Consider the following 20091-nt stretch of genomic DNA (forward strand, 5'->3'; position numbering starts at 1 on the left):
ATAGCGTTTGCCGACGTTTTCCTCTCGCTCGCCGTACTCAAGCTGTACGCGTTTGACAAACAGTCCCTGCCACCAATCACGAGCGCTACGCAACATTCTCCAGCCAATCAACAGTAAGCTGTTCAAAGTGCACTTCCATTTATGGGGCGGCGGGCACTTCCTTGTTGGGTTGAAGGCTACAAAACGTGTCCGTCCGCCGTGTGCCTCTGAGAGAAGAAAACAGGCCACAGAGGGCGTAATACGTCTCCGATTACGGCGGGTGTTTGTAAGTGGACGGATCTCCGCTGCGATGGGGGTAGGCATTTAAAACGCATTATTTTTGTGTAATCGTGTTATTTGAAAGTAATGACTAGTTGTATTGAGTGATAGACGGTGGTTATTGTGATAACTGTTAGCACGATAACTGTTAGCGCGATTGGCTAGTTCTTATGACTGATTACGCGTTTGTCCACTAGTCGACCTGTTTTGACTATATCAACCAATTAGATGTGAGCTTGTTTTGGAAGTGTGCTGTTATTGGTTGCTTCCCAATTTCTTTATATGTTGATTGGCTGGCCATATCCAATCAGAAATTACAGCTCTTTCGCGTGAGTGGCACAGCTGTAGTCCAATGAAAGGGTCGTGGGCATGAGTGTGAATGGTCCAGTGTCCGTTTGTGGGCGGGGTATAGTGAAAATGGCGGCTGTTCGGAGAAGGAACTAACTTTATTACCATGCTAGGACTAAAGCAAGTAATAGTGCCAGCTTCTTGTTGTTTTTTTAAATGTTGATAGCCGTTCCGGAGTCATGTCGTTTTGTCTCTGTAGGGTAGTGACAGGGCAGCTACGTAAGCTAGAGAGGCTGTTAAAAACCAGATAAAGAAGCTCGAACATTAAACCGTCCTGTCGGATTTTCTAAACGCCAGCGAGTCCGGCTCTGTATGCGACTAAATTGTAAGAAGTCGGTGAATTAGAGGTAGGCAGCGAGCCCTGCCAGGACAGCACAGTGACGGCTCCTGTGGGACCATCGCTGCCCACTGGTGTCTGTAGTGGCACTCCGGACCCGCCTTTGGTTCCATGAATGAAAATGGATGATTCCAAACCGCGCTGCAGCAAAAGACTGGTAAGTGTCGGGCAGATTCCAACACGCTGGTTCTGCTACCTCAGCCTGAGCCCTGTTTTCTGTTACAGCGGGAGACCACTGCAGGATGCAGGGACGCAGAGCAGTCTCAACGCTCAGTGTCTGCCTTCGGTCAAATCACTGCAACTTTATCTCTGAGCTTCAGGTTCACGTGCGTCTTGTGCAGTACCATATCTGACAAAGCTGCATCACAGTATGCGCCGGGTCCGTGAGGGTGAAGCACAGCGGGTGGTATTGTTGGAAGATATGCTGTAGAGCAGGGTGTCAAACTGAAGAGAGCTGTGGGCAACTCCCTCTCAAGTAACTGAGTCCTTTCATTGATCTACCAAATAAACACAGTGGTCCTCTCTCTGGCCAACACATGGCAGTTGCTACCGGGCAGGTGTGGAGTGGTGATAACCAGCACTTTGCTTTCATGTCCAAATTTTTTTCTCAAGTGTGTCTGTTTGTGAGTAAACAGACACGCCTGCTGCTTGCAGTTTTGTGTACCTGCAGACTTACTGTTCATGTTCCTTAGAAGTGTTTTGAAATCGTAGGCAAATTCATATACAGAACTTTGTTATTTACTGTGAAAATGCAGCTAATAAGGAGGTAATTGAGGGAAACTCTATAGTTAACCTTTTAGTACTTGTACATTATACAAAGGAAAATGCTGAATGACTTATAATGACCAACAGCCAAAAGTACTAATGAATCTGTGCCTGAGGCATCAGTTAATGAAGAGTGTGTGTATGTTAGTATGAGGGGTTAGGATAAGATGGCACCCAGCGCCTTTCCCCATCATTTTCAACTCCAGGTTTATTTTCTTTAAAAAGGACCTAATAAGGTAAGAGTCCTGAGGAACATGAAGACTGTGATGGACGCACGTTTCACACGCGGGTTCAGTGTACGTGTGTTATCAGTCTGTACCCCAAGTATCTGTTTGACATCATCAAAATAATGATGCAGGGCCAGGATAAATGTTGCAGCCAGCCAATGACGTCGCCTGAGCTTTCAGTTAGCATTATAAAAGAAGTCAGCAGGTGCTTAAAAAGAGTAACACTAGCAAACCAGCATGAGTGAAATAAGTTGGCTGTTAATTTATGTTGATAACTTGTTTATTAACACTTAGAGCTCGTGGTTTGCTCCAGAAGACTCTGCTATAAACAACTATACATCACAACTGGGGCAGGGCAATATGGCCAAAATACTTATAACCATATATATTTAAACATTTGCGATAACAAAATAACTGACGATATAATTGACACGAGACAAAATACTTTACATCTCAACTTTATTAGTGCAAAAAAAATCAATGTATTTTCACTTAAACAAGCAGCTGTTTGTTTGTTTGTATGCACATTAAAGTTGTATAAAAATGTAACAGTGCAAATTCGTTGCTGACAGTTTAACCAATCTGTCAGCAAGACAATCCATCCAGTGGTGCGGCTTCATAGTTCAGCAAAGTCGTACTTTGATAGATTCTTGAGCGCCGTGTTCGGTAATAACGACGGCCCGCTAGCATGCGCTACCAAAAACAGTGCTTTGTTGTGTATCTGACGGACGAAAGCTAAACCAGTTCCACACCACTGAAGCTGCAGCATTTTTACAAACCAGTTCTGGTTCGTTTCATTCAACGATCCACTTTCGCTCTTGTCGTTCTCCGTCGCTGCCATGATTGTTCCTCCATGTGCGTATGTAAACAAAGGCACTGCGCATGCGCGTTTTACCCATATTCTATCGCCATATTTCATTTTCTTATTATTGCCCAACATTACACCGGTATTCCCGTGAACGGTACGATATGGCACAGCCCTAATCACAACAATGTGATGATCAGTTGCAGTCTCGATCCTGGACTAACATGATGATGATGATCACACATGCCTCTTCCTCCCTTTGCTGGAGTTCACACCTGTGCACGTGAATCCGATTAAGTTCTGTGTGTACTTGTCTCCGTGTGTCGGCCCCGTGGTGCGCTGGTGTCCTCTCGGTGTCTCCTGTGGGAGGCTGCAGCCTCGGGCCCAAAGTCGGATCGTTTTGAGGACAATGAATCTATTAAAGTGCTGATTTTATAGTTCCTGATGCTTCACGATGAAGCCGTTTTCATCTTCTTGGTCAAAAAGAACTGAGGTGGGCCCTAACGTGGACTGTCATTCAAGCCCATTTCATTTATACCCATTCAGTACTCAGTAGCTGCTGTCAGGCCTAGGATACGACAGAGGTGATCCCTGTGAGTGAACACTTGGAAGTGCTGGGAAGCTTCCCCTACAGAACCTAATGCTCATGAACCATAATTAGTTTTCAGATATTTGGCACGAGGCTGTAGAAATGGTTACCTATTATCCTTTTAGCTGCCACTCTGTGAAGCGCCACTTTGGACTTTTTCTTTTGCGGTTGGTTTGATAAGAAGGACTGTCCAGTTTGGGTTAATGTCCATCCAAAGCACTTCAGTCCTCTGTCTTTTACCACCCCTCTTACTCTGTTCTCCTCTCTAGCGTGCTCGTAACCAGCAGCGTTACCATGATGATGGCATCTCAGATGAGGAGATTGATGGGAGGAGGATGTTTGACCTGGAGGAGAAGGTTAACAGTGAGAGGTTCAGCTCTGACCGAGTGCTTCGCATGGATGGAAAAGGTTGGTGTGAACACTGTCTCCATCGTTCTCTCCCAAAGGGAGGGAGTGTGTCCTGGGTTCTGTCCGTCCAGCAGTCCAACAGCCACACCCACATCAACATATTACGTTCAGCGTTTGTGTGACAGTAGACATCAGCTGATTTAACTGGGTCAAGGTCGTATCACATGGTAAAAGCGCTACAGATGACACTACCCATAATTTTTGCCCGTAGCAGCTCATACTAGGGGACCCTGCAGTTGGGCAGAAACGATCCCGTCTGCAGAGTCTGTGCACTGTTAAGCTCTTACCAGGTGCGTTGTTCGGCTCGTCCACATACCTGTTGTTGCAGATTGGTTCGATCCTCGCAATATAAACTAGGCCACTCCCCTTGTCAAATCAAACCAAATGACTTTTATTGTTGTGTGTGTGAGAGAGATGGCTGGACGTGTACAAACACACTGTATTCGTAGGTATAGTGTCTTTGTGTTTCTTATATGGGTTTAAGCTTTGAGTCTTTGCGTCTGAGCTTTATTTTTCAGAGCCTGACGCTTTTTTCTTTGCTTCTTAGAATCTTATAGCGAGGGAATATTTAAATGAAGAAACATGTCTTATAAAGCAGCAGTCGTTGCTGCACTGAGGTGGTGTCACAGAAATTTGAGAGATCGTGCTTGAAGAGTGAGATATGCCAGTTTATTAGGATGCCACACAAAGATGTGCTTTCAGGACCCTGGACAGTGCACACGGTGTTCACTGTGATGTCATGAGCTGTGCTCATACATGTGACTGTAAAAGGTCAGCTGCATGCACTCTGACATCACCTCCCCGTGAAATCTGCAAATCCCAAGAAACCAACACACCAGTCACAGAGCGTAGAAATAAACTCGTGTCAATCTGGCGTTTGTGGAGGTTTTATCTGGTGGAAGGATGGAAGCTGGCCTAATATAAGAAACAACAGTACTGTCCTAATTATCCATAGGACAGTACTTCTTGTCCTATGGATTATAGTCCTGTGTTGAATGACGCTTGTATATTTCTCTGCAGACTTTACATACGCATTCATTCAGAGAGGTGGTCTGAGGGACCCCGTCGTTTTTGAGAAGCCTGATGGACTGGGAATCAAGTAGGCCCCTGTGTAACTTCAGTGTTATTAAATACGTCTATAAACTGAGCTGATGTAATGATGTTGTGTCCTCTGGTTCTGCAGGATGCCAGATCCTGACTTCAGCGTCAATGACGTCAAGATGTTTGTCGGTAAGGCTCGTTCAGTTACACACTGCTACTAAGCATCAGCTTCAGTCCTGGCTTTGCCTCGCTGTACAAACGCAGTGATTTAGGTAATAAATGCTGTAATTACACACTTATTTAAAATACGGGGTTTTCTATTAAAAACAAAGAAGAAATTGAACCTAATTGTTGAAAATAACTGTCAGTGATACTAATTAGAGGTGATTTCTAACTGAATCATGTCCATAGGTGTACAGGTAGCTTCAGATTAGCACAAACTGAATTTTATTCATATAGAGCCATTTCAGCCAATGAGCCTGTATGTGAAACACTCACTGCTGATCAACTTAAGGACAAAATGATAAATAAAGTCATTACTTTGAACGTTGTCTTGATGCTCCTCACTCAGTGAGGTTTCTGGAGAAGCTCGACATCCGCCCAGCTGTTGTGAGCAGCCTCTTGTGTCACGCTGTGTCTAACAGAAGGCTCCCCTCTCAGGTAGCAGACGCATGATAGATGTGATGGATGTGAGCACTCAGAAGGGGACCGAGATGTCCATGGCCCAGTGGACACGTTACTATGAGACCCCCCCGTGTCAGAGAGAGAAGCTCTATAATGTTATCAGCCTGGAGTTCAGCCACACCAAACTGGAGAACTGGGTCAAGAGGCCTGCCACAGTATGTACCTGCAGGCCTGTTTGACTGGAACTGCTGACAGGAAATAAAAACCTTTAAAGTGATTTTAATCTGTTTGTTTTTTCTCACTGTTTGTATTTTGTCTCACGTTTGCACGTGTAGGTCGATCTGATCGACTGGGTGGACAACATGTGGCCTCGGCATCTGAAAGAGAGACAGAGAGACTCGACTAACTCTATCAATGACATGCAGTACCCCAAAGTACAGAAGTAAGTGTCCTGCTGTAGGCAAGTGTGGCGGCAGGATGTGAGCCGTGATGACGATGATGTCTCCACAGGTACTGTCTGATGAGTGTTGAGGGCTGCTACACAGACTTCCACATCGACTTCGGTGGGACTTCAGTATGGTACCACATACTGAGAGGGAGCAAGGTGAGGCCACGAGGGGCCGGCTAAGAGACGATCTCTTTCCCGTTACAGCTTCGGGTCAACGCATAAGTCCTGTCAAGTATAAAGAACAGGCTAGAAGGGGAGGGGCCTCCTGAAAGTGTCTGTTTTGTCCCACAGCAGAGCACAGTGAATTACACTTTTGTTTGCAGGTGTTTTGGCTGATTCCTCCGACTCCTCAGAACCTGGAGCTCTATGAGAACTGGGTACTGTCAGGGAAACAAGGAGATGTGTTCTTGGGAGACAGAGCGTCTGACTGCCAGAGGGTTGAACTGAAGCGGGGCTGCACCTTCATCATACCCTCAGGTACACACTGACGTGCACTCACTACCTGCAGAAGCAGTCCTGTGGTCTTATAATCACTGTGTGCTACAGGTTGGATTCATGCCGTTTACACCCCGGTGGACTCGATGGTCTTTGGAGGAAACTTCTTGCACAGCTTTAACATCCCCATGCAGCTCAACATCTGTAGCATAGAGGACAGAACGCGGGTAGGTGAGCAGGCTCTGCATGAGCTGCTGAATGAACGTGAATAGACTTTAATCTTTTTACCTCCTGCAGGTTCCAGCGAAGTTTCGTTACCCCTTCTACTATGAGATGTGCTGGTACGTGCTGGAACGCTACGTCTTCAGCCTGACGAAGACCTCCTACCTCACCCCAGAGTTTCAGAAACACTCCCTGGGCATTGGTATGTACACAGCCCGCAGTCACTGCCCACTGGGGGACACACATGCGTGTTGTGTGGGCCATACTGGTCAGTTCTGAGTCTTTCTTATTTCCTTCATGAAGGTCTGAAGAATCTGTGTGGCTCAGATCCAGTCAGTGAGCAGCTGAAGACTGAGGGGGAGGGTGTTGGCAGTGAGGAAGACTCTGAGAAGCTTCCACTTAAGGTCCACCTGACCCCCCTTGAACTGGAGGGACTCTGGAACCTGCTGGGTAAACTGGAAGCTCTGCCCTCTAACAAGAAGTGTGTCCCAGCAGGGATACACAACGCCCCGGCGCTCATCACACACATCAAGGTATCGCTCGTCTGTATGTCGTCGTGGAGCTCCATGTGAGCCTCGCGGTTCTTTCTGTCACGCTCATGTCTCTGCTGTCCTGCAGGCACTACTGAAGGAGCACGCTAATGACAATCCCAGCATGTCGTACACAGGACGGCCCATCGTCAGGTGGCCGAAGAGGGTAAGCGGTCTTTATTCACCAACAGACTGCACACTTGTCATGGTAACCCTGCCTCTGGTCCGTGGAGCACTCCGTCTGTGCAGAGAGAGACTGAGTCACATGAAGGAGGTTTATGATCCTGTCCACAGTCCTGTGAAGTACGCCTCGTGACTCGGTAGTTTTTAAACCTTTAACACACATAACAGTTTCTGTGTGTGCTGTTCATTTAACTCTGCGTTACAGACACTGATTGCAGATCCTCAGCTCTGCACTCTGAGCTGTTTGTGCCGACTGTGGTCATAATACACAGCACCAAGTTTGGACACGTGCTAACACGTCCACTCTGGTCTCGTCTGTCCAGCAGAGCTAACCGTGCGTGCGCACAAAGATGTGTGTCAATCGAGCGTCCAGATGTTTGTTCGGACATTACGAGCAGTCGTAAAAGTCCCTGTGACCAGCCGTGCAAACGGACCACAACAACAACAAATTATTTATATAACGATAACATGCACATAAAGCCAATATTCAGCTCTTTTTTTTTTTCTTTCCCCCATCTGTTTTCTTATGCTTCACGGGGGGGGGGGGGGGGGTCACCCGGGTCACCCGGAGGTAAATGTGTTTCCTTATACAGCCAAACTGGGACTGGGTAGGATGACTACCAGATGTTTAGTCGTTCGCACACTTGTTCTGTCCTGACCTTTAGCGATTGATGGTGCATAAGCTCTGATAAGAAGAGAAGCAGCAGGGAGGAGGGAAACGGGAAGGCCTCAGAGGAGGTTCATGGATGTAGTGAAGGAGGACATGCAGGGGGTGCTGGGACAGGGTGAGATGGGGGCTGATGGTCCGCTGTGGCGGCTTCTGAAGGCAGCATGTATACTTCCTGTGTCATCGTACCAGCTTCCACTGCTAATGTCTGTCCCAGTGTGCTGGACTGCTGGTAACTGACTTTGAACAATCCATCAAGTCCAAGTGATCAAAGTCATTTTCTAGTGTAAATAATTAACCCTCATTCAAATTCAAATTCAAATTTTATTTGTCACGTACACAGTCATACACAGTACGATATGTAGTGAAATGCTTGGACAACTGCTCGTGACCTAAAGAAAACAAAAAAGGAAAAGGCTATGAATAAGATAGGAAATAAATATGAAAAATTAAAAAGGGTAAATTTAACTAGGAAGGAATAAAATATAAATTAAGGTTAAAAATGAAATAACTGTACAACACAAATTAGAATGAAGGGTAAATTTAACTGGGAAAGAATAAGATAAAATATATAAATTAAAGTTGAAAATAAAATAACTGTACAACAAAATACACAATATAGAACTATATAAGAATGTATGAAGAAATATAAATAAATATATACACAATAACAGCAGCTGTACAAGTATTAACCGGAAATGAAGAATATAGTGACCAGTGTTGTGCAAAACCAAAGTCCAGAAAGTCCAGTGTGTGTGTAAGAACCATATGTGTGGGTCAGTACTGTGTGGTGGTGTGATTGAGAGACCGTATCGCCTGCGGGAAGAAGCTCCTCCTCAGTCTCTCTGTGTTGGTCTTCAGGGAGCGGAATCGCTTTCCTGACCTCAGCAGAGAGAACAGTCTGTTGTTGGGATGGCTGAGGTCCTTCACCATCTTCCTGGCCTTGGTCCAGCACCGCCTGCTGTAGATTGAGTGCAGGTCAGGGAGCTCGGAGCGGATGGTGCGCTCAGCTGACCGCACAACCCTCTGTAGAGCTCGTCTGTCCCTCATAATGTCCTCCTGATTTCCACACAGCTGTGGTCCTCAGGGGACAACAATGTCCCCATCTGGTTTGACTGATGCATAATTAATATGAAGTTTGTTTTTCCCACACTTTTAATTAAAACTTAATTCAAACACAATTCCTTTTATTCCATTTCAAATGTAAGTCTGATAAAAACCTCATAAAAATGAATTTTTTCTGTTTTCGGGTAAAAAATAAATTAAATCATCAGAAATCGTGAGGATCGTTTCACAACCAGAGTCGGCTGCTTTAACAGATGATCACAGACGGGTTTATGTCAAAGTTAATTTAGAAAGCTGTTTTTAAACTACAAGTTTTTTACTGGCAGCACATAATCACATCTGTTGTCCTCTGGGCTCAAAAATGACCCCGTTTGCTTTGAAGCAACAAGTATAAAATATCATCCATCTCTGTGTTTCAAGGTTTTATTCAACTTTATTCCAACTCATTGCCTGACAGTTTTCTATATTTTGGCATGGTAGGAGGGCATGAGTCTGAGTGAAGGCAAACTTTCATGAGGACAAAGGCGTGTCCATATTTGACCCAAGTGCAGGAGGAAGCTCAGGTTTATTCCTCTGCACTGGTCCCATCATGGACAGCATTCTTTCTGCAGTTGCAGGCCAAGGGGCATATACAGTAAACAAGCTGTTACAGGTGATTGTTTTCTTTTGGAAACCTGCAATGTTAGGGACAACTCGTGTCCTGACTGCAGGACAGACGGTTTGCCATCGCACACGAGCATGTTCCATGTACAGCTGGACCTGCATCACATGCTGCCCATGTTTTTGTCTCAAAGTTCCCTGGTTTACTTGGATGTTCTGTTGGAGGGGACAGAGTCCTCTGAAGGGGACTTGGTGCTCATACAGTCACATCAGTACCAGGATCTTACATCACAGCAGGAGGAACACCCACTTGTGTTTCAAGTCAAGTCAACACCAACACACATCATACACCTCAAATGGGAGCACGTTTGTGTCATGAACGACGATCATCTATTGTGTCTTTATCAAGAAATTATGTCCTTTTTGTGCTTCTATGATTAATCTTGTGTCAGCATGAAAACTTCTCTACCAGACTCAGGATGTCATAAACTGGCCGTAGCGACTCTACTGGATGCACGGCAGTAAGAATCAACACACCCACATATGCCTACAGCTGCATTCGGTCCATTTTTCTTCCTCTCTTGTTGTCCCTCCTTGTTCATCATTGAGTTGGCTGTAGAGCAGGTCATCTGCTAATTGGATGGTTGTTGGTTCAATCTCTGTGTGCTCTAGTCTGGAGTTCTTACCAAGGTGTCCTTGGGCAAGTTACTGAACCCCAACTTGGTCTCTGATGCATCCATTGGCATGTGAACGTTAAAAAGCAGAATACAAGCAGAATACACTGTGTATAATGCTTTCAGTACTCGAGTAGAAAAGCCACTGAAGGAGTATGGGACCTGGCACATGTGCTTGGACTGTGGTAGATCATCTTTCTCTGAGGCACATGAGAGAGTCAGGCATCGTCTGTCACTGGGAAGGTTAGAAGACCAGATCAGTGTTTCCTCACGTTACTGCAAATATTCCTCTGTCTCAGCTGATTCCTCTTTCCTGCTTGATTCTTTGTCTTCATCATAATTGAAATGGATGATGTGTAGTCCTCTGACACATCTTCTATTTCAGTTTCACATTCTGAAAATTCAAGAAACTTCAAGAAGCCCAGTCACTTTCTCTCCAAGCTCCTCAGACTACCATGTCCTGGATGCCTGAGAACCTACTTGAACATAGTTCAGATTCTTCATCACTTTTCTTCACTTCATAGCCTTCTTCCACTTCTGCAGGTGGCTGATGTGCTTTTTCAGAGAAAGGGTAGCATGTGCTCTAAATATTGACAATATTTTCTATATCTTCTAACCCTGGATCTTCCTGAACATTGATTCTCCCTCCTCATTATACTAGAGGACAATATGTGCTTTGTCCTACTGGTCATTGCTTTGCACAACATGGTTTAAAAAAGTAGCTCACAAGCCTCCAGAGCAGTGGCGGCCTGTGAGCTACTTTGTGTGTATGTATTATTGTAGAGTCTACCTTACAATATGAAGCACCTTGATGTGACTGTTGTTGTGATTTGGCGCTGTGTAAATAAAACTTAATTGAATGTTGTTGTGGTTGTTGTGACCTTTGCTTGAGCCCACACATCAGTGATCCAAGATCAAAGGTGTTTGAAAGCAGTAGGTTGTTTGCAACACCTTGTACTTTGGGGACTTTTGTCCTCGAGGACCACAGGTGTTATAAAAACCCCATAAATAAATGAAATTACTTAAAACTTATTCCAGTCATGCATAGCACAGTAATGAATAACTTCTGTTATTTTCAGACCATTTGATGAATGAAAAACACATTTTTGATAGCAAAAGATTTCTTTAGAAGACAAATGTCCCAAGGACAACACATTAAAGTGTTTTTCTCTTATGCTTCCAGCCATCATGGTACCAACCTCCTCCCCCTCCCCCACCACCACCTCGCCCTAAACTGTCCTCCACTCCCATCACTCCACGACCTCAAAAACCAGCGTCTTCCATGTCCGTGTTGAGACGACGCAGGGTCAGGTAAGGAAGTCGTACCTGTGTCAAACCTTTTGTTACTTCAGTTCATATAAAAACACGATGCAGTTTTTCTTCATATTTAAGACAACATACCAAATGTTTTAACTATTTACAGTGCAGTGAAATGATTTTCATGTTTGGATTTCATTATGTGCCACAGCCCCGTGCTTCGTTTTAAGCCATCCTGTTCTGTCCTTGTGTGTGTGCGCGCAGGTGTAAACGCTGTGAAGCCTGTATGAGACCTGAGTGTGGAGACTGCAACTTCTGCAGAGACATGAAGAAGTTTGGAGGCCCAGGGAAGTTAAAGCAGACCTGTGTCCTACGACAGTGTCTCTCTGTTAGTAACTCGGTCCTTGTTTTTATTAGTCATTGTCTTTGTAATTAGCAACATGTATGCGTGTGTGAGATACTTGACGACCCGTCTCTTCCAGCCGGGCCTGCCTCTGTCTGCGGTGTGTGAGATCTGCAAAGAGCCCAATCAGGAGGAGACCGGAGACCCCTCCCTCACTCTGATGGAATGCTCCAACTGTGCCCAGATCGTCCACCCTGCCTGCCTCACAGTACGACACACGGAGCATATAGCAACTCAGTGGGATGTGCTCGTCTTGTTGTTGACAGTTCAGCGCTCGTAGCCTCGCTACATCTTAAATAGAAGCTGGATCCTTTGTAACTATGACCGTAACTTCGTAACTTAGTAACTATGACAGCATGTCTGAAGGCACAAACATGAAGGTTCCAGGTTGTATTGAGGCTACGTCCACACGTACACGGGTATTTTTGAAAACGGAGATTTTCCGTTTTCAAAAATACCCGTGTACGTGTGGACGTAGCCTTAGATTGTGACTCAACTGTGTCTTTCTTCTCATCAGTCCTGTGTGCTAGCATGAGTAACTGTCTGCATGTTTGTCTGCAGGTTCAGGGGGAAGGCGTGGTGAATAAAGACCTCCCGAGCTGCTGGGAGTGCCCGAAGTGTGTGCAGGGCATCACTGATCCAGAGGTACACAATGCATTAATTAGCCACTGTTACAGCCTGGGCGCGCGCGCGCACACACACACACACACACACACACACACACACACACACACACACACACACACACACACACACAGTGTGACAGATCTAATGGGCTTATGTCTCCTGTTTGTTTTTCATTATTATTTATTTTTGACTTTGATTTAATTCCGTCACAGTCATCAGGCAGTGATGAATCGCTGGCTGCTGGCCACCAACAGCGTATCCGTCCCCACGGCCCCCTGGTCCTCAGGCTGGGTCCGGGGCCCTCTCCTAGCGTAGGGGGTCCTGTGGGCCCCCATCAGGACGGGGAGGTTGTCCGCTGTGGTTTCTTCCCTGCTCCTTCTCTTCCTTCCTGCTCTTCCTCCTCAGCGTCACTTCTCTTGGTGGCGGCCCCTCTGCCTTCTCAGCCAATCAGCTCGAGACTGGTGAGAGGTGCCGCCTGTTTGTGCATAAATCCACCCGTCTGTCGCTTACATCACTCCTTTTTCTTTGCCATCTTTTTTTTTCTTTCTTAAGAGAAGAGACACAAAGCTTGGTCTAAAGGATGTCAGCGAGTCAGTGCCCCGGGCTTAGTGTCCGTGCTGGGACGCAGTGAGGGTCTCATCCTGACTCCAGCTGTAAAGCAGCAAATATCCGTTTATGGCTGCACACATATGTTATACTGAGGGTCTGTATAATTAGCCTATGACACACTGAGGTGTTTTATATAAATACAAACGTGGTTGTTGGTGTTCTGTGGACCTGCTGAATCAGCACTGACTGACGTTCTGTGAACAGGAAATGGATATTTTGAACCATTTCCTGCGAGCGTGCTAATCATTCTGCTGCTCCCAGCATCGGAGAGCAGTAAACAAACACGAGTACCCTCTGCATCGTCTCATTGCGCTTGTGTTCAGTGACAAATGGCCTTTCTCTGAAGCTAGATAGGTACTGAGTCAAAAATGAGTGTCTGATCGTCAGCGCTAATTCTGTGGTTGTGGTGGAGGTCGCTCTCAGCTCGATAAATGCCGACTGTGACAGGATTTCATGTACATGTCTGATGGTGTGCACACCGTGAGCACTGATTGGTCCATGTAAAAGCATGCTGATGTGTGGACGGGTTTGTAAGGGATTAAAAAAACCATGTTTGTGTTGTTCCAGTGTTTGATCGAGATTTTGAGTTGAGCTGTTGGTCGTTTCTACTCTGAAAGAATCCATTTTGTCTTTGCAGCAGCCTAAAGGTGACCGAGGTGACAGCCTTCCACTGGTGAGTGTTCCTCAGATCCCTCCTCTAAGATCATTTGTTATGTCTCCCATCACTTTGATTATTCCTCCCACGCTGTCCAGAAAAGGAAGTCCTCCTCTCTGCTTGACGCTCGTATGGCTAAGATCTACAGACGCCAGCGCCACAGCCGCGATGGAGAAGACTCCGTCAGTGACGATGACGATGAAGGTTTGTGGCTGTTAAAATCTGTTTTCATCGATTCAGTTAGCGACAGCATCAAGAAAACAGAGTTGATTCTTTGTTCTTCCACGTGCAGCCTCTCAGAGAAGAAAGATGGCACTTCACGCTCGGGGTGGGACTCACTCTTCCAAGAGGGCCTTTGGCGTTAACAGGAGAGGCCTGCTGAGAGGAGGCTCGGCCCACAGAGGCAGCAGAGCCGGGCTCGTGAGTCCGGGATCATCTTCTGTCCTCAAGCTCAAGCGAGGGGTTGGCATGAGGGACGCTGGACGCCGAGGACGAGGGGTCAGGTTGCGCGGAGGTTCCAGAATGCAGCGAAGAGGAGATGAGTCTGACGAATCTGACGAGGACGACGATGACGACGAGGATGATGACGACGAGGACGACGACGACGATGATGATGATGATGAGGAAGAGGAGGACAGCGAGGACGGAGATAAAGAACAGCATCGTCGACACAGGAGACGGCGCAGGACCGATGATGATGAGGATGAAGACGTAGACAGCGAGGGGCAGTTTGACCCTGAAGAGGAGGAGATGGACACTCTGGAGGATGATGAGGAGGAAGAGGTGGAGGAGGAAGGCCGCTGGGATTCGGACCCAGAACCTCCGGTCCTGCTGGTGTCTGATCTGAGCGATGACCTGCTGAGTGGCTCCTACCTGACGGTGACTCTACAGCGCCCCAACAAGGCCAAGAGACAGTGTGGTAAGAAACCAGCACAGCAGCTTAGGATTGGCTCACATCTGCAGGCGCAGCATGAGTAACAGAAGGCTCTTTTCATGCCTCAGGCTCCATAGTTCCAAAGCTGGAAGCAGCCATGGGCCCGAGGACTGCTGCAGGGCAGCAGGGCTTTATTCAGAGAAAGGGCGCTCTGTCCAAACCTGCACGGCTCAGGTGCACAGACCCCGCGGCTGACAGCATAACCCCACGAGGACCCGGCAGGTAGACTTTAGCACATATTGAGCTTTCGTGTCACGTGTTGGTGTTCCATCCATGATTCAATGATGTCCGATACCTCTGAGCAGTCCTGGGACAGTCAGCTGCTGTGCTCATGTGGCAGAGCAGGCTGGCGGTTCCACCAAATAACCTTGGGCAGGATACTAACCCCATGTTGCTCTCTGATGCATCCATCAGAGTGTGAACGTGTGTGAATGTTAGGCAGTTAGAATGAGTGCTTGTGTGAATGGGTGTATAAAGCGCTGTATAAGAACCGGTCCATTCACCATGATTGGGCTGTCTGCTGCTGGCCAGCTCTGCACAGTCCACTGTTTAAAATATTAAACGACAGTCACTGGATAAAAGCACAGAAAAGAGGCCAGAGTGGAGATCTTATTGGGGATGAGGCTGTTTGGATGTATGGTGAACATTAGATGACCAGACTCGGTCCATAACGGAGTGACTCAGCTTTTTCCTGCCCGTGTCAAATGTGCGTGATTGTATCGCACATAAGAACTACGCTGTGCTGTGTCGTCATAGGCCTCGCCTGCGTGGTAGCCGTGGTGAGAGAGGCGCTCGAACTCGCTCCGCGTCTTCTTCAGAGGAAGAGGAAGCTGCTGCTCACCCTGCGTCCTCCACCCTGTCTTCTCCATCGTTGCCGTCTCTGCTCTCCTTTAAGGATGTGGGCAATGAGAGAGGCGGGGAGAAGGAGGTCTGGGTGTCTGTGTTCAGATACTTGAACAGAGCTGAGCTGCTGGCCTGCATGACTGTCTGTAAGGCCTGGTACAAGTGGTACGTTACCCTCGCGTCACCTTGTTCTGTACATGCAAAGCTCCGCGCTGCTTATGAAACGACCACCGCTTCCTCCCCTATGCAGGAGCTGTGACAAACGTCTGTGGAGCCACTTGGATGTGAGTCGGTGCAGCCCGCTCAGCAATCAGGCCCTCGCAGGCATTGTCAAACGACAGCCCACCTCTCTGGACCTTTCCTGGACGCCCATGGCCAAGAGACAGCTGAACTGCCTGCTAACGAGACTCCCAGGTACGAACGCGCGGCGTCCCAAAGCGAATGTCTCCTGTCCTGGAGAGTCTTACTAAACCTTTGTTTGTGTTCAGGTCTGAGAGAGCTGAGTGTGACTGGTCTGCCCTGGTCCTGTCTGTCGGCAATGGTTTCTCCCACTCTGCCCCATCTACGGCTGCTAGACCTGCGCTGGTGCGACGGCGTCACAGACGCCCAGATTAAAGAGATCGTCACGCTGCCTGGTCAGTGGCACGGTGGGCTCAGTGAGCTGTGTTTCACCCCACTCCTCCTCCAAGCACTGGGAGGGGCTGCACCGCCACTGCTTGAAGTTCAGTGGCCGCACTGCCGAGCAGCTCGGGACATGTTCTTTAGTGTGATTGTGATCAGCTGAAAGCTTGTGATTGGGTTTGTTTCATCAAGCACAAAATGTTTCCAGGTGTAACCAGCAGAGATCTAAAGAAGCACAGAAACCTTCCTCCAGACACATGTGACCAAATCAAAAGTAGTAGTAGTAGTACACCTGTACAGCTCGTGGGATACTGTGTGATCAGAATACAAGCCAGAGTCTGCTGTGTGTGTGTGTGTGCGCGCAGGTTTGGAGTCATCCCGCAGCAGACTGAGGAACATGGTGACGCTCCGCCTGTCCGGTCTGGACATCACTGAGTCCACTCTGAGGCTCCTGCAGCGCCACATGCCGCAGCTGGAGAGGCTGGACCTGGCTCACTGCAAGGATTTAACAGACTCCTCGGTCGCCCTGTTGGCAGCAGCTGGGACTCACACACGCAATAACCTCACCGAGCTCACGCTGGCAGGTTTGAACAAACACACTGATCACTGTTGGCTTTTTCACACACCCGAGTATAGGAAGGCTGCTGTTCCATTGGCAGACCCTCATCCCTTTGATTCCTGCAGGAAACAACTTCTGTTGGCCACTAATGATGACACGTGGTCGTTCATAGCTGCTCTTCTTTCTTGATCCAAAGCCTGAAAATCATATGAAGACATTAAATGTGTGTCTGTGTGTGTTTGAAGGCTGCAATGAGCTGACCGATGGCTGCCTGTCCTATCTGAAGCGCCTCTCCTCTCTGACCCTGCTCGACCTCAGAGGCTGTAAAGGCATCAGCAGACGAGCCTGCGACGCCTTCATCTCCGACCTGTTCCACGTAGCTGTCTACTGCATGATGGAGGAGAAACTCATCCAGCGCCTGGATTAACATGAGCACACACTAAACACAAACATTTTATTTATGATCACACAAGCTGCCGACGTTGGACTGAAGCATTAAAGCTGCCAAAAAGGCTGCCTTCAAGTCCCCGTGTCGTCTGATGTCATTGTTCAAGCATTTCTGTTAGTCTGGTCTACAAGAAACACTTGTACGCTTGAAACGTGTTATCTGCAAATGCTGCCAAACTATCACCAGGAGATCAGATTGTTCCCTGAATCTCGAGTTACTGCCTGAATACGAAGCTCTGTTACGTTTGCGTTTCCTTCATGTCTAAAATGTTCACCTAACGTAGAACCCCTGTTTTTGTTCAGGGGACTTGGGAAGTTAAAGTCTTGGTGGTCAGTGTTTTGCTCTTCTGCGTCTTAACACTGATTGCCTGTGTACATATGTTGTTTGTTTCATATATGACAGTGTAGCATATAAAACTTTAAGAGTCCACGTTTCTGTGCCCATTTGTTAAGCACTGTGTTTACAGATGTGCCGAAACAGCCGGTGTATCTGATGAATTGTGCCCCACATGGAAACATTGTATCAGGGAGCTGCAGCGTGGCCACCAGCTCAGCGCCTCCAGCAGGCACCCACATATGCACTGACACTGCTTCATATCTGATTAGTTGGGCTGTTTTCTGAGTTTGCAGTGTGTCAAGACTACTGCAGGTTCAAAGGGTGAGGTGTTCTGATAACAGACTTTCCAAGAACTATCCGTCAGTCTTCATCCTCCTATCCAGCACTAGAAGTCCAGACCTCCGTCTTATCCGGGTGAACATCAATGAGTTCCCAGGCCAGCTGAGAACTCTCCAGCATGTTCTCGGTCTACCACAGGGCCTCCCCGAGTAGGACACGCCCGGCAACAGGTTAGGCTTTAGAGGATTAAAGATGGGAACCGTCCCAGTCTGCTAATCCAGAGAGATCCATGCAATGTTGCACTGGGGTGTCAGCCCATCCAGGGCCCACACACTCCTGTCAGCACCAACTTACTCAATGTCTTCTCTTATATAGTGGTTTTCTACTCTGCTTCATGCAACACACGTGCACCTTTACTACCTTCACTTGCTTTCTATCAAACAAGAGCAGCTGGTGATTGAACCACCAACCTTCTGATTAGTACCTGCCATTAGCCATCACATCTCAAGTCTGCAACACCCACTCCCCTGCACGCTATCCCCTCCTGAATCAGCGGACAGTCTGCCAGACTACCTTGATAACAAAGAGTGCTAAATGAATGTTTGGTTACCTGTAAAGCTCTTTGAGTTGTCAGCACTTTATTGACACCATGAAGGAAAGGTACAAAGAGATTATGAAAAGTGACACTTTTCACATAAAACTAATGTAAAGTAGCTTTACAATTCAATTTTATTTACACAGCGCCAAATCACAAAAACAGTCGCCTCAAGGTGCTTTATATTGTACAGTAGATTGTAGAATAATAGATTCAGAGAAAACCCAACAATATTTTGACCCCCTATGAGCAGGCACTTTGGCGACAGTGGGAAGGAAAAACTCCCTTTTAACAGGAAGAAACCTCCGGCAGAACCAGGCTCAGGGAGGGGCGGGGCCATCTGCTGCGACCGGTTGGGGTGAGAGAAGGAAGACAGGATAAAGACATGCTGTGGAAGAAAGACAGAGGTTAATAACAGATATGATTCAATGCAGAGAGGTCTGTTAACACATAGTGAGTGAGAAAGGTGACTGGAAAAGGAAACACCCAGTGTATTATGGGAATTTGAGGACTTAGTTTTCACAGGAGCTACAGTATCCAGAGTCGTACGTAGTGAGGAGGTAAAATTATTAATAAGATGATCGACCTCTGTTGGAGCAGCGTTCAGATAGCTGCTCTGTTGGTACAGGGCATTGAAGATGATAACAGTGGGTGGATTATATTCTTAAACAATAGCTGTGTCCAAATTCATGGGCTGCATCCTCCTGAGGACCCGGCCTTCGCGGGGTAGGCCGGAAAGTAAACGGCCGTGAAATTGGATGGTCTCGCCTTCTGATTAGCGTCACCGCTGTCTCGGTGGAGTTTAATAAACTCAGCCGTCTGCTCCTTGCTATCTAAAATATTACAGGACACTGGCATAAATTCTCGACCGTCTCATACTTCTGTTTAATCAGTTTTCTGTTTGACGTTTAGTCAGCTGTGTGAAAACCAAGGAGGAACCCACCCGGGGATCAATAAAGTTTTATTTTGTCTAATCTAATAACTTTAATTTCAGCCAAACCGATTTACTCACGAACAAACAAAACACTGAAAAAAGACAAACAATAACATTTTTAGGTTGTCTAAGTGACTTATATATCACGTTTAACCCAAGCAGGGAAAGTCCACGGTAATCTGAACATGATGTGCCGGGAGTTGTGCCGTTCTCTGCGGCTCTAGTGATGCTCGAGCTCTCAGCTAGCTATCGAGCTGGTGGGTAACAGACGTCTCCGAAAACGTCGAAGCACTGTTGCAAATGTCTTGATAAACTGAGCAGATATTAGAAGTTTACACACCCACATCGCCTGAAAATATGTTTAAAATTTATTTTGGGACCCAGAAAGATTAGTATGAGTAATTTTAAAACTTAGTAGCGGCCGCCATTGCCAGAAACTGGAGTTTGGCTGGGCCGCGCTATGAATTCTGGGATATGGTGGGCCACGAAGGACACACCCGACCCATCCTTCAAATTCGGGGAAAAGGAGGACGCATTTGTCGGCTGCATTCGGAGGAGTCTACGAATTTGGACAGGCTTCGGCGCGTCGCTGTGATGTAATCGGTCTACAAATGCGGCCTCAGGAGGATGCAGCCCATGAATTTGGACACAGCTTTAGTTACAGCACTTTCAGAGAGACATCTGTGATAAAGTCTACTCTCCACTGCTGTGTAATCAATTATTGTAAATGTAAATGTTATCAGGAAATGATCAGACAGGAAAGGG

General features: G+C 47.0%; 1 protein-coding gene across 3 annotated transcripts; it reads left to right on the forward strand.

Annotated features, from left to right (window-relative positions):
- The first annotated feature begins 141 nt into the window (after positions 1–141).
- kdm2aa (lysine (K)-specific demethylase 2Aa) lies at positions 142–17609 on the forward strand. Of its 3 annotated transcripts, none has more exons than XM_026172178.1 (26): positions 142–295; positions 3599–3737; positions 4758–4836; positions 4921–4967; positions 5439–5617; positions 5738–5844; positions 5913–6006; positions 6174–6327; positions 6397–6512; positions 6583–6709; positions 6811–7040; positions 7126–7203; positions 11410–11537; positions 11748–11871; positions 11966–12094; positions 12448–12531; positions 12726–12974; positions 13760–13795; positions 13876–13981; positions 14070–14696; positions 14780–14933; positions 15468–15719; positions 15805–15968; positions 16043–16189; positions 16541–16759; positions 16980–17609. In XM_026172178.1, exons 1-26 carry the CDS (start codon positions 290–292, stop codon positions 17159–17161), a joined length of 3957 nt encoding a protein of 1318 aa, XP_026027963.1. In that variant the 5' UTR covers positions 142–289; the 3' UTR covers positions 17162–17609. The 3 variants fall into 3 exon arrangements, with proteins under 3 accessions (XP_026027963.1, XP_026027961.1, XP_026027964.1); XM_026172176.1 differs by lacking the exon at positions 142–295 and adding an exon at positions 353–1100; XM_026172179.1 differs by lacking the exons at positions 142–295; positions 12726–12974 and adding an exon at positions 356–1100.
- The last annotated feature ends 2482 nt before the right edge of the window (positions 17610–20091 follow it).

The sequence above is a fragment of the Astatotilapia calliptera genome, chromosome 6 (genome assembly GCF_900246225.1).
Source record: "Astatotilapia calliptera chromosome 6, fAstCal1.2, whole genome shotgun sequence".
Lineage (NCBI taxonomy): Eukaryota > Metazoa > Chordata > Actinopteri > Cichliformes > Cichlidae > Astatotilapia > Astatotilapia calliptera.